The following is a 13,063-nucleotide window of genomic DNA, read 5'->3' as shown; positions in this document are numbered from 1 at the left end:
TTGGATGACAATTCTTCAATTCTGTCAAAGATAAGTCATACACTTCTACTCTGAGAACAGTTTTTCAGATAATTACAACTTTTAAGAAATCCTCTTCTCCACAAGTGGCTAATTCAAATGATTAAAGTAGGAAGGCTTCATAATCTGGTGTCTAGACAGTACTGTCCCGCATAGAGGCTAATCAGATTTTCTTCTTTTAGTTCATAATTAAAAACAAATTTCTTATATTCTAGTTAACACTAAAATGCTGCAACCAAGAACCATCAACATCTATGACTAACAGCTCATTCTATGTATGTTTGTGTAAACAGTAAGAAGTGTACAATACATTGAAATGTGTATAAAGAAGAAAGCAACCCTAAAAAAAAAAGAAATTCTGTTTTTATTTGCAAATGCAATCAATTGCTTATTTTACATCTAATATAGCTCACTTATACAGTGGAACCTCAGGGCGCGAACGTGATCTGTGCGGGAGGCACGTTCACAACCCGCAGCGTTAGCAACCCGCAGCGGTGCGTCTGTGCACGCGTGTGATGCGATTTAGTGCTTTTGTGCATGTGCAAGCGCTGAAACCCGGAAGTAACCCATTCCGGTACTTCCGGGTTCAGCGCGTCTGTAACCAGAAAACGCACAACCCTCACCATTCGCAACACGAGGTATGACTGTACTATAGCTTTCATTAGTGGCAGTAGTTACTTCCAAGTTTCTGAATGAGAAGTTTCTTTACCTTTACTGGAAATAACCAATACCACTGAAAAAGAGCATATTCTACTGAAAACATTAGGCAGAGTAAGATTTGGGGCTACATCTGCAAATGAACAGTGAATTTTATTTAGCATCTTTTGAATTTTCCCTCCCTCGGTTTTCTGGTCAAAGTTGGAGATGTCTTCCTTTGTTCTGCTGACTTCATCACTGTAACTAATAACACAACCCTATGTATGTTTATTCAGAAGCTAAGTCCAACTATGAGTCTTACTTTCAGGTAAAGTAAGCATAGGATTGCAACCAGAGACTCCCAGTTGTTAGCAAGGATAGGTTTACATCTAGCTCAGATGTAATAGAAACAAGTGCACAGTAATAGACACAGGTCCACAGGTGGACTGAATTATGTCTTTTTCTGGACTGGTCATTATATATATATATATATAGAGAGAGAGAGAGAGAGGGGGGGGGGGGGAAAGAACATACTAATAATATGAATATCACCAATAATATAATTTGGGTAAAAATCACACTTCAAAAATAAAGTAATAATAACACTGAATGAGGAACCACCTATTTTGCCTTACAAATATTAGAATTATAGGTGTAGAAGAAGACAGATAGGTGTAGAGGAAAACCAAGCATTGCTTTGCTTATTTTACTTAATCTGGCTGCATTTAGACATCGCAATAAACCAAGCCACAGCGAACCTTTGGTTTAAGTACTCCCACCTCCTGCTGCCCAGCACAAATATGAGTTCAGAAGATTTCACTTCTATTTTTGATTAGTTGCAGCTTATTGTTTAATCCAAACCCAATAAACATTGGTTAACCATAACTATAGTTTGCTTAAAATAAACCAAACTATGGGTTATAAAGCTGGCTTATTTCAAACAAAAGTTAGGTAAGATTAACAGCAGATGCAACATTAGTTTTGTTTGAGATGCAATGCTAAACTGAAGCTAACAGAAAACAGATGCAAAAACTTCCAGTCTTGTCCTCATGATTGCAGCAGAGGAGACACACACATGCACAAGGTCATATAAGTTGGCTCCTGTCACAACAAGCCATCATATTATGGTTCACTGTGATGTCCAAATACAGCCTCGCTAAACTGAACAATGGAAGGAATTTGCCTAAATACAAGTACTAGAATAAAGAGGTAAGCATTATAAGGAAGTAAATAAGAAGCAAGAAAAGCAACAAACTCACACATTGGTTGTAAACACTCCATAGATCAAATCTTGTTCAGGTAGATAAAATGTGCTTTGCAGTTCATTGTAGTAGAAAGGGATTTCACCAGAACGGGAGCAGTTCAGCCGAGCCTTCATGAATGTTGTCCATGTGTCCTCCAATAAAAATCTCCCCCCAATGTCGTTTTTGCAAACCCTTCCCACGCGAGAATAGACAGTTTTCCCACAGTCATGTTCTACAGCATTCTCACGGAAAAAGAAGTAAGTGAACAAACCAATGTCATAGGCAGCAATGAAGTTGGGCTCTGGAGAAAAATAAAGCCATAAAACGCAATGAGATTTACATAGAAAGGGTTGGATTTACACAGCCTGTGGGGATAAAAGTTCAGGAGTGATCAGAGGATGAGAAAGAGGAAAACAAACCTCTTTTTTACAACATCCAAGGAACAGGAGAACACAATAGGCTTGTTTTTATGAGCACATTCATCATTTGATGACTACATCATCAAGAGAAGACCATGAAACCATGTGAGGGGGCTGCAGGGTCCATAGACTAATTCCACCCCAAGCTGAAGCTGTACACCATAGCCATGCCCTCTGGTACATACCGGTATGTGGAGCTTTTTGTCATGTTGGAATGTACAGAGAAGTGTTTCTGCACATGCCAATGGAAGAAAAAGCTCCACATGCGTACCGGTGTACAAAAGTAGAACTCCTCAGCGCAAGGAAATACCTAATTGGAGATTAACACGCATAGTGTTCTTTTGCACAAGAGCTGAACACGTTGGTTGTGTGATTGCTTTTCCACTTTGTGCAGCTGTGATGAGAGGCTAGCCCACAACGCCCCACAAATGTCCTTTCAACAGGTGGGGAAGTTTCATGTGAATGTGAGTACCCATACACTTCTGAAATGGTACACACATGGAATGCTTATTTTAAGATGATGCCTGCTACAACACACATGTACATTCTCTAAACACAAAAAATATTACTTCAGAAATACTGTTTTTATCCAATTTAGTAAACTGACTAATGAATCAATTAATCAACAAAAACTCTTATGATTAAATTAAGCTGTCTTGAATTGGATTGCCTAGTTATTATTTTTCATGTCTAATTTTTTACAAGTGGGGGGCTGTGTGTGTGTGTGTGTGTGTAGCAAGGGAGAATTCAGTCATGTGATTCCTCACTCACAGTCTGGAATGGCATATATTCCAGAAGCAGTTTTACCACCTCATCTGCCTTTTGTACAGATTGACTACTTTGAGCTACAGTGATGGTCAATATTATAAGTATTTTCAAAAATACAACAAAAGAGGGAGGAGTGGGAAGAGGAACATCAACTGCTATTTCCTAAAATAGTCAGGTGCCTCAAGGACTGCGGCTAATTGATACTGTGATTAAATGATGGGGAGCAGCACACTGTCCTTTTTCCAGGGATCTGCCAATTTCCTTTGTTGCAACTAATACATGTCACTGTCAGATACAAGATCCTGGGACCAGTAATGTTCCTGCAGTTCACTTATTTCCCCCAAGTTTTCTACACACTAGAGCTGGGCTTATCCCAGGTGCCTCCCACACTTTTAGGCCTAGGAGCACATCTTAGAAACTGCTGTGGGCACCACAAAATACCCATCTACAGAAATAAGGTTATGCTCAGAACCTCCCTCTCTAAACAGACAAAATACCAGCACACACCACAAAACTATGTGCTAGTGCTGAGGGGCAGCAAACTGTGGGCCCAACTTTTTCCTCTTAGTGGAAGAACAAAATTTGAGGCATAAATATATAATCAGCATACAACAGTGATTATTGTATAAAATGACAATTCAAGAGAAACCTTTTGGAAATTAATTCACACTGCTAATACTAGACTTGGACCACCTCCTCCACTGCCTATTTCTCCCTCTTTCATCCCACCCTGGTGCTTGGGAGCATGCTGTGCATCCATGTGCTCTGAGTGTGCATGGAGGTACCTGCTAAAGACTCAGCTGACAGACCACACAGGTAACGGCTGTACAGCAGCTAAACAGGTGGACAGACAAAGCCTACAGTGAAAGGGAAAACTGCAGGTAGGGTTATTTGCTTGTCAGCTGGAGCTGTGCTGAATTATGATGAATGGAAATCCCCCTGAAGGTACAGAGAGATATGTTACTATGCAGGAGGCAGCATTCACCTGGGTTTAAGCAGTATTTCCAGCAGAGAAAGCTCCCTGCGATGTCAGCCTTGGAGGAAGGGACATAGCATGAGTATGCACGTATGTATTGTTTTTTTCAGTCAACTAATTAATTGACCAACCACTGAGCTCATCAAAACAAGAACAAAACAAACCTTTTAAGTCATTTTGCAAGATTCCTTGACCTAATGCAGGTGTGAAAGATATCTTCACCCATCCCTCACTGTGAAATGTATTGATGGCATTGCGGCAAAGTGCATTTTTAAAGGCACCAGCACTAGTTTACTGTCTCGCTGAATTTGGCCAACTGCAAAAATCCACTGACATCTGGCTGTTGTCATTAAAGCCATTCCTTACACTTGAGAATGAACCATTTTCTGTAGATAATATCTATATATCACCCCATAGATTAAAGTCTATGTGCAAACATCCCAAAGAACAGAAGAGCAGCAAAGTAAGGTATGTATTGATGGCAGTGCATCCCCAAATCCCAAAATGGCTCTAGATTATGGTTTGTAGTACATGCTTTCACTACTGAATGTCCCCTGCAGCAGAAAGTAATACTGGGGCCCTGTGAGGATTCTGCTGGCTGAGTGAGAAAGCAAACTAAAGGGTACACTTTCTCTGAATCCCTTCCTCCTCCCATGAGAATTTGTACTAATAATTAAGACTGGAATTTTGAAGTCATGAATTCCAAAAGAATCTTGATGCATTTAAAATGGGGCCATTCTGCAACATGCTAAGTTCTGCTTTCCGATAATGCTTTCTGAGTGACTCTATACTATACGTTAGCCTTTGAATAACAGGGAAGCTTTTTTTTGTGTGTGGCCTAAAAGTAAGCAATGCCCAACAACAGGGCAAAATAATTACAATATAAGGTAAGAAGAGGGGTTCATGACTATATCTACATAAAGTGATAACATTTTTTATTCAAATCATATGTGGCCAACTCATTAACAAGAAACTTGTTTTATTTTTATGATATCTGCATATTAATAATAATAAAAAAAATTATTATTTATACCCAGCCCATCTGGCTGGGTTTCCCCAGCCACTCTGGGCAGCTCCCAACAGAATAATAATAAAGCAATAAAACATCAAACATGTTTCCCTAAACAGGACTGCCTTCAGATGTTTTCTAAAAGTCATTATTTCCTTGACATCTGATGGGAGGGCATTCCACAGGGTGGGCACCATTACCGACAAGGCCCTCTGCCTGGTTCCCTGTAGCTTCACTTCTCGCAGTGAGTGAACTGCCAGAAGGCCCTCGGAGCTGGACCTCAGTGTCCGGGCTGAACGATGGGGGTGGAGACACTCCTTCAGGTATACTGGGCCATTTAGGGCTTTAAAGCTCAGCACCAACACTTTGAATTGTGCTCGGAAACGTACTGTTTAGCAGTGAGATTTATGCAAGGGTTATTGTCTGTGACTTGCTTTCAAGTGGATTCTTTAGTTGCTAGCATGGTAGCCGGAAGGGCTGATCTTGTCTTTCTCATCTGACACAGGTTTTCCCGTCTCTTCCTTACACCACTTCTGGCCAGTGTGAGGGGCTGCATTTGGGCAAACCAATCTGGGCAAATCCAAACCAGGAATTCTGGTAAGAAATGGTTTCAGCTTCTGGATCCCTGATGCACCTGAAAGCCTCAGTTACAATAACAGGTAAGAACACCTTTCACCAACTCCCATCTAGTGAGACGGCTGCAATCTGATCAATTTGATAAGGCCTAGTGATCACCATTTAATGGGATTGTTTTTATTGCTTATTTTAATTATAGACATTCATATTACAATGTCTAAGTCAAAACAATATATAAATTAATAAAATCTTCCTCCTCCTCTTGGGGCTGCACTACAGTACTCTGCATGGCAGAGGTGGGGAGACTCCGGCTCGTGGGTCAGATTTGGCCTGCCAGGCCTCCCAGTTCAGCCCATAAGGTCATTTCCCCCAAATCATATCCACCTACCACATCCTCTTGCAGTACACATTATGCCCTATGTGAAGTCTGGCTTAGGGTAGAAATGCATCTGCTTCTCCTGCAGAAAGCAGGAAACCCACACACAGAAATGCATCCACTTTCCATTTTAAGTCACAGTTGCTGAAGTGAGCTTTTGTCAAAGTTCTCAATAGATAAGCATTCACATCCAAAATCCAGTATTCACCAAAATAAACAGAAACACACTACAAACTCATTCATTTGAAGGGGCTGTGGAAGAGCTGGAGGAAGAGGCTGGCTACTTAAAATATTTAGTCTGCCTTATCGCTGTATGAGTTAGTAGATAAATATATTGTGGACACCCCCCTGAATGTGGATAGCTAAATATTTTAGGTAAATGAATTTTATCTTCATTATGAGATAAGAAAAAAAATGTCATTTCCCAAGACTGCACAGCTGGTCTTAATGATCTCTATTTCCCAGAGTGCTCTTACCATTAAGCCACTTGGAGTTGTATTGTGCTGTTCTAAGAGGTGGGACATTCCCAAGGCTGCGGTAAATAGCAGGATCTCGTCCAGAGAAATCAATGACCGTTGCAGCATACAGTTCTCCCTGCGATGTGATCACTGCTGTTGAGTTGTGCCGGGGGTCATAGGGACAGCGGGCTACCCCATTTATTTTCTCAATGATTTTGCTAAGATTTCCCACCTGTATGTAAAAAGCAATGGAAGAAAAAAGGGTGATGAGAACAGTTTGACAGATAACACAGTTGGTCAAGCAATACTTTCATGTTTTTGCAACCCCACAGATCCCTATAGGTTAAATTAGCAAACCTGGATAATGCTAAGTGCACCAAAGGCAAGGTAAAAAATAGCTTTTTCTGAGCTAGCATAGCTAAGCATACCATGTCTGTATTCTTTGCACAGAGGTAAACACTATCCCTGTGGAACTGGGTGTATTGTTTTCAGAAAACTTAAATCCAACTGAATATAGGCTTTAGGGAGACTGGGCAGCAAGGGAATTCCTTAGCACCAGAGTAATGCTGGCAGATATCTACTTTATAGCTGACTCTAGTTCCCAAGTGGAAGCTTGCACACTGATTTGCTGGCCGTCTCAAGTCATCAGAAGCATCTCATCACTATGTTATTGTTACCTTCATAATGCCCTTTCATGTACTCTGCATACTAGTTCTGCTTCTCTAAGTTATAGTAACTATGGTTCACCTGTTTCAAGGCCTTCTTCACATGATCTGACATGAAGCTCATGCTTTCCTTAGGAAGGTTTTAGATATTTGAGGAAAGATGGGGGGGGGGCAAGGTAAGTCTCCCTGGTTCCCCAAAAGTGTGAGTTCTCTTGGGTTGCTGAGACTCACAAGAGGGCCTTTGCTGAAGTTCTTAGGAAATGGCCAGATTTGTATGGCAGAAGGCAGTCCTTCAGATTTCCAGGTTCAGAAGCATGAATGGCTTTAGAAGGTCCTCACCAGCACTTTGAATTGGACCAGGAAATAAATTAGAAGTCAGTGCCATTGCTTCAATGGGGGAGTTACATTCTCCCAGTATGTGGCTGTTGAAGTCTGGACCAAATGTAGCTTACAGGCTTACTCTTCATAGGCAGTCTTACACACGCAGCACATTACAGGAACTCTGAGGCCTGTGAACATGCAGCCTCCAGGAATGAACATACCTGATGCACTAGCCTGAGCTACATCCAGGGTAAAATCAAAACCCATAGCAACCCTTCAACTATAAAACTGCAGTCTTAGTAACTTAATTCCATGCATTACTGCATTTGACCAGCCTTCCATTTTGCTGTTTGCTGTGGTGACTAGCAGGCTCATAAACACAGTGCAATGCTATGTGATCTTCATGCCATCTGCTTCCATCTTAAAATGTTAACTGGCCTTTCAGTGCAGGAGAGAAATGCACATGACTGGAGCAAATGGAAAAGAGCTGAAAATAGGCAACCACTTTCTTCCATCCTGAAGGCTATCACCTTTTGTGTATAAATTGATAGGTGCGAAAGTGGCACTGTCACCTCAGAACAAAGTCATTTGATTGCATCACCTTCAGTCCTACCATAAATGTATTGTGCCTGCAGACACTTAAAAAAGAGCTATGGTTTAGTAACCAACAACATGCTCTTCAACCAAAAAACCTCAGTCAGAGAACTTGATAGTATTTCTGCACAAGATGCTTAAGCAATAGCTGCGAGTCAGAACCCAGAGTTCTAGGTTAAATAGTGTATTGTGTATAAATCTTTTCTTCACTGCAGAAACTTTACTGCTCAGTGATAACCTCAACCTACCATAATGTATAATGTCCCCAACATATCTTGTTATTTCTCCTCCTCTTTTCTCGTATGCCTACACATCTATCAGAATTTGTTTAGAACAAGTGGAAGCTGCAACGAAATGCAGCAGCGGGGAATGTTCCTGTTAACAGTCAGCCACACTCTCCTCCATCATACCTCACTCTATTCCTTTCACTTGGTTCTTCCTTCCCTCCACCTTCCCAGCCAAGAGTAAGTCACCTTTCAGACCTGACTGTGTATACTCACTTCTCACTTGGCTGTTTTAGGAGTGTCCCCCCCTCCCCGCTTTAGTCCCACCCCACCACCCCAGAAGACTACTTAGGGATATTATCAAGAAGAATAAAATTCCTAAGCCAAAATGAAAGAGTAAGAAGAGCCAAAGGAGAATGTGAGGAAGGAACAAACAACTGAAGAGGGGCCAGCAGCCTATTTCCTGTAAAAGCTACTCCTTCCTTTGTCCACTAGAGGTGCAGGTAAGCATAACCCACAGGCAAGCAAAACTGAGGCCTTTACATTTCCCATCTCATTTACCTACTGTCAGGGGACTGCCATCGGAACAGGGGAGGAAGGCAGGGGGGCCGTTGGGATACTCTTCCAGCGGTGGGGAAAGCCACACCTCCAGTGGAGCAGAGAGGGAAGGGGCCAGCCAAGCGAGGAAAGGGCTTGAGGATGCTGCTGAGAGTCCCAGTGCCTCACCTCACCAGGCTGGCCAGGAGGGACACTTGCCACTTCCGTCGCCCAGCTTGCGCAGAGAGGGGAAACGCAAGGAGGGAGGGAGGAGGCTTGGGGTGCCGAAGTTCTTATGTTGGGGGAGAAGCCGGAAGGGGCCACTCCCGGATTCTGCAAGTGACTAAGATGGACATGAACTTTGTAGATCTGCACTGTAAATAGTTTGCACAATAAAACCTGTAAAAGACAGGTCGGAGTCCTGCCTGGTTACTCACAAGCAACCACCATCAGCATCTGACAACCTACAGTCATTCTTTTTCATCCTGCTCTCTGATTCATCCTTAAAGAGAAGAGGCACAACTTACCTGTCTGCTGGAACACACTGGTGAAAAAGCATTGGTACCACAAGTGAAAACTTTCTTTCCATAAACAATCAGAACACGAACATAGTTCTGACATTCCTCCTGAAACAAAAAGCAGAAAAACACATTTCCAAGAAAGAGTAACAGCCTGTGCTTAATATGAGTGGACATTCCCCAGGGCTTAGTCCAGACTCTGTTTCTGATGTCATGCTTTAGTCCTGGAAAATGTGACTTGGAAATAAAGACTAGTGTGTCCCTGAGCACATGTCAAGTCCATTTCACTGATATAACTAAGCTTCATGGAGGATAATTTCCAGAGAGACTGGCCTTGGCACCTATAATTGTTGAAATTAAAACACCAAGTCCCTATGTTCATAAATCTGCTCTTAATGTGATCAGGGAACATTATATTCAAGAATGATGTGCCTAGTGTCATGTATGTGACTTCCCTCAGTCAAGCCTTATGCTGGTAGTAACTACCAAAAAGCAGAAGATAGCCAAAACTTTAAGCATCGGCTTTAATGGAAAGCACAGCCCTTTCAAAAGTCTTAAAATCCCAAAGGTACAAGGAGCACAAAGCAGGTGTGGAACTACAGTTACTGACAACTATTTTTGGTGATGATTTAAAAAGCTTACCTAACAAGGCTATAATCAACCATTTGACGATGAAGTTGAACAATGAGTAGCGGGGTTGAGTTAAGACCATAATAAAATAAATGGAGCCCTGATGATCAGATCAGGCAAAAGCCTCCTTCTTTGGAGGTCTTTAAGCAGAGGCTTGACAACCATATGTCAGGAGTGCTCTGATGGTGTTTCCTGCTTGGCAGGGGGTTGGACTTGATGGCCCTTGTGGTCTCTTCCAACTCTATGATTCTATGATTCTATTCTATGAAAAAGCTTATCCTGTTCTCACAGTAGCTAACCAGATGCCTATGTAAAGCCAAGTAGGACCGTAGTACAATGACACCTTCCTCACCTGTTCTTCCCAGCACCTAGTTTTCAGAGGCACACTGCTTCCAATAGTGAAGGCAGAATATGGCCATGATGGTTTGCAGCCATCAATAGCCTTTCCTCCATGAATTTGTCAAATCTTCTTTAAAGGATTAAAATTGGAAAGAGGTTGAGGTATGTAAACATAATACAAGAAGCCTTTGCTGAAGCATTTGTTATAATTCAGCACTAAGCAATCTGGAAAACGAACCTTCATAAAACTAACAATCCATGTGTAATATATTCTATAAAACGTAATTAGATTATTGGCAAACTGGGGTGGGCGACAACATATGACTCAATCACCTGGAAAAAAATATTCAGTATATTTCGTTCATAACGATCAATACCTTTGTCTGGTTGTCACTTTCACCATCTGGAAACTGGAACTTAATATATTAGCTAAATTCAAGCAACATGGACACAAAACTATGGTGATGCTTGGTCCACCACAGAATGGGATTACATTTGTTAAATTATAAGTAGGGCTGCTCCCATTGCCTACATAAAAGGTAAGAGAGAAGCACTGCTTCCCATCCAGCCCATAAACAGCAATAGAGCCATACAGTGTCTTTGGTGTGGATATTACTCTCCCCAATACATAAGAGTTAGATAGCTTGAAAAAAAGCTATGCCTTTTCCTCCTTCCCCTAGAGAAGTGATGGCCAAACTTGGCCCTCCAGCTGTTTTGGGACTACAACTACCATCATCCCTAGCTAGCAGGACCAGTGGTCAGGGAAGATGGGCCACCTACCGCAAGAGGCTACAGTATTTTGGGTTACAGTTTTAATTTTTAAAAATCATTCTCTGATGTACTGCAGCTTGGACAAAATTATTATAAATTGGTCACTAAGCATAGCCTACAGCTTAAGAACCAGCCTCTTTCCTCTTGAGCAAAAACTTCATTTCTATAGCCCATGTCACAAGCCTGCCTGGTGGCAAACATTTCCTGGGAGAAGTTGTTTCTGCATATCAGGAAGGCAAAAGCACTCCAAATCACCTTGGTGGGAAAGAAAGATCCCACTCTTTCATTTGTGATATGGAAACCAACTCATTGAAAGGCTATCCATAACAAATGGCATCATAGCGTTGCTTATGTACAAGGCACCATACGTGCTTGGTGTTTGGGGATGTATTTTATCAAGGATACGGAGAGACTCTATTGTGCAGATAGCGGGATCTGAACCACCAGAGCTGGCCGAGGGAGCATTCAGAATGAGCATGTCAAGACCGCAATGTTCCTTGGAGATGCTTCACATGCCTCACTTTTCAATTCCATTATGTCTTGATCAGATACACAGGGATCAGATTTGAAATACCTCTCAGCCTGGAAGCAAGACTTCAGCTGTGGTGATTCAGCTCATAATCTTCCAGAAATAGATAAACTGTGGGTTATTGTACATTGCCCTATCAGATGGAGCCTTAAGAAACAAAGGCTCTGAGCTGAATTCTGTGATCTCACCCTTCTGGCTCTCCCCCAGCTACATTGTAAGAGAGTAAACTTATCAACTCGGCCAAGAAAGGTTTAGCATGGCCCCTTTCCCTGATGTGTTTGTATACTACCTACAGAGAGCTTTTTATACAGAGGTAAGCAATAATAAAACCACAGTTCACCTCCACCTGTATTCTGAATAGTCACAATGTATAATTTTACCACCTCAGTCTACCAGCTTATTCTGCATTAACAGCACTGTTTGCTGTAGAAAATACATTTACCCATGCTGGGCAACACATATCGCATTTGAATCATGTGGCCTGCCTCTATGCATGGCAGGAATCTAAGGCATAAGTGCAGAATGCGCTGGCGGTCAGATGCTTGCACATGAAATCCAGTTAAATTGGTATCTGGCACCTGATTCAAAGGCAAATCTGCCTGCATATAAGTCAACAGCACAGGTAAAGTTTCATTTACACACCTACTATCACTTTTAAATCCGGTCCTGTCAAATATTTTAAGTCTTTGTAGGTTTCCTTCAGGCAAAAAGCTCAGAAGAAGCATTTTTGGCTGAATTACACATGCAGATGCAGGATTTATGATGACTTTGCTTGGTCCACTTCACCAAAGGAAAGCACAACACATCCCAAAACTAAGCAGTAAGGAGAGGGATCTGTTCAAAGACTTATTTTGAGTCAAACCATAGCTTCAAGGTTTCTAGAGCCTAAAATCTGATTTTTGCACCTCAAGATTCTTACATTTAAATCAGGGGTCAGCAAACATTTTCAGCCACTGCCCCTCAAACCATGTGGTGGGCTGGACTATATTTTGAAGGGTAAAAAAGGATGAATTCCTACGCCCCACAAATAACCCAGAGATGCATTGTAAATAAAAGGACACATTCTACTCATGTAAAAACACACTGATTCCCGGACTGTCAGCGAGCCAGATTTAGAAGGCGATTGGGTCTGATCCGGGCCCCGGGCCTTAGTTTGCTACCCATGATTTACATGAAACCCCTAGAACTTAATGGGATGCATTTAGTAAACTATTAAATAAATTCCAATATATACTTAATTAACATTTACAAAATTTCTCCTTCTTGTCCTACAGATGTATATTTCAACTAATAACTTTGCGAGAAATATAAAGAGAAAACTTGGTTCACAGGAGCACAGGAAGCTATTTCAAACGAGACCATATCAAGCCCACAATCCATCTACCTCAACTCCCATCACCACTGGGCTAGGGTGGCTACAGCTGATGGAACTTGAAGTTCAGCAGCATCTTCAAG

At 41.7% G+C, this 13,063-nt stretch overlaps 1 protein-coding gene across 9 annotated transcripts in view; it reads right to left on the bottom strand.

Annotated features, from left to right (window-relative positions):
• Positions 1-13,063, bottom strand: part of SEMA5B (semaphorin 5B) — a 350,137-nt gene that overhangs the window by 85,115 nt on the left and 251,959 nt on the right. For all 9 annotated transcript variants that reach the window (XR_014503687.1, XM_083406846.1, XM_083406852.1 and 6 more), the window contains 3 exons: positions 9,349-9,447; positions 6,499-6,712; positions 1,914-2,199 (listed from right to left, as the gene is read on the bottom strand). Coding sequence is in view for 8 of the 9 variants with exons in the window: in XM_083406846.1 (XP_083262972.1) it covers positions 1,914-2,199; positions 6,499-6,712; positions 9,349-9,447 (599 nt within the window). In the remaining variant the exon portion in view is untranslated. The remainder of the gene's footprint in view (positions 1-1,913; positions 2,200-6,498; positions 6,713-9,348; positions 9,448-13,063) is intronic.

This window comes from Podarcis tiliguerta (genome assembly GCF_965153285.1).
Source record: "Podarcis tiliguerta genome assembly, chromosome: 1".
Classification (NCBI taxonomy): Eukaryota; Metazoa; Chordata; class Lepidosauria; order Squamata; family Lacertidae; genus Podarcis; species Podarcis tiliguerta.
The sequence above is the reverse complement of the archived record's forward strand: the minus strand, read 5'-3'. Positions and strand labels throughout refer to the sequence as shown.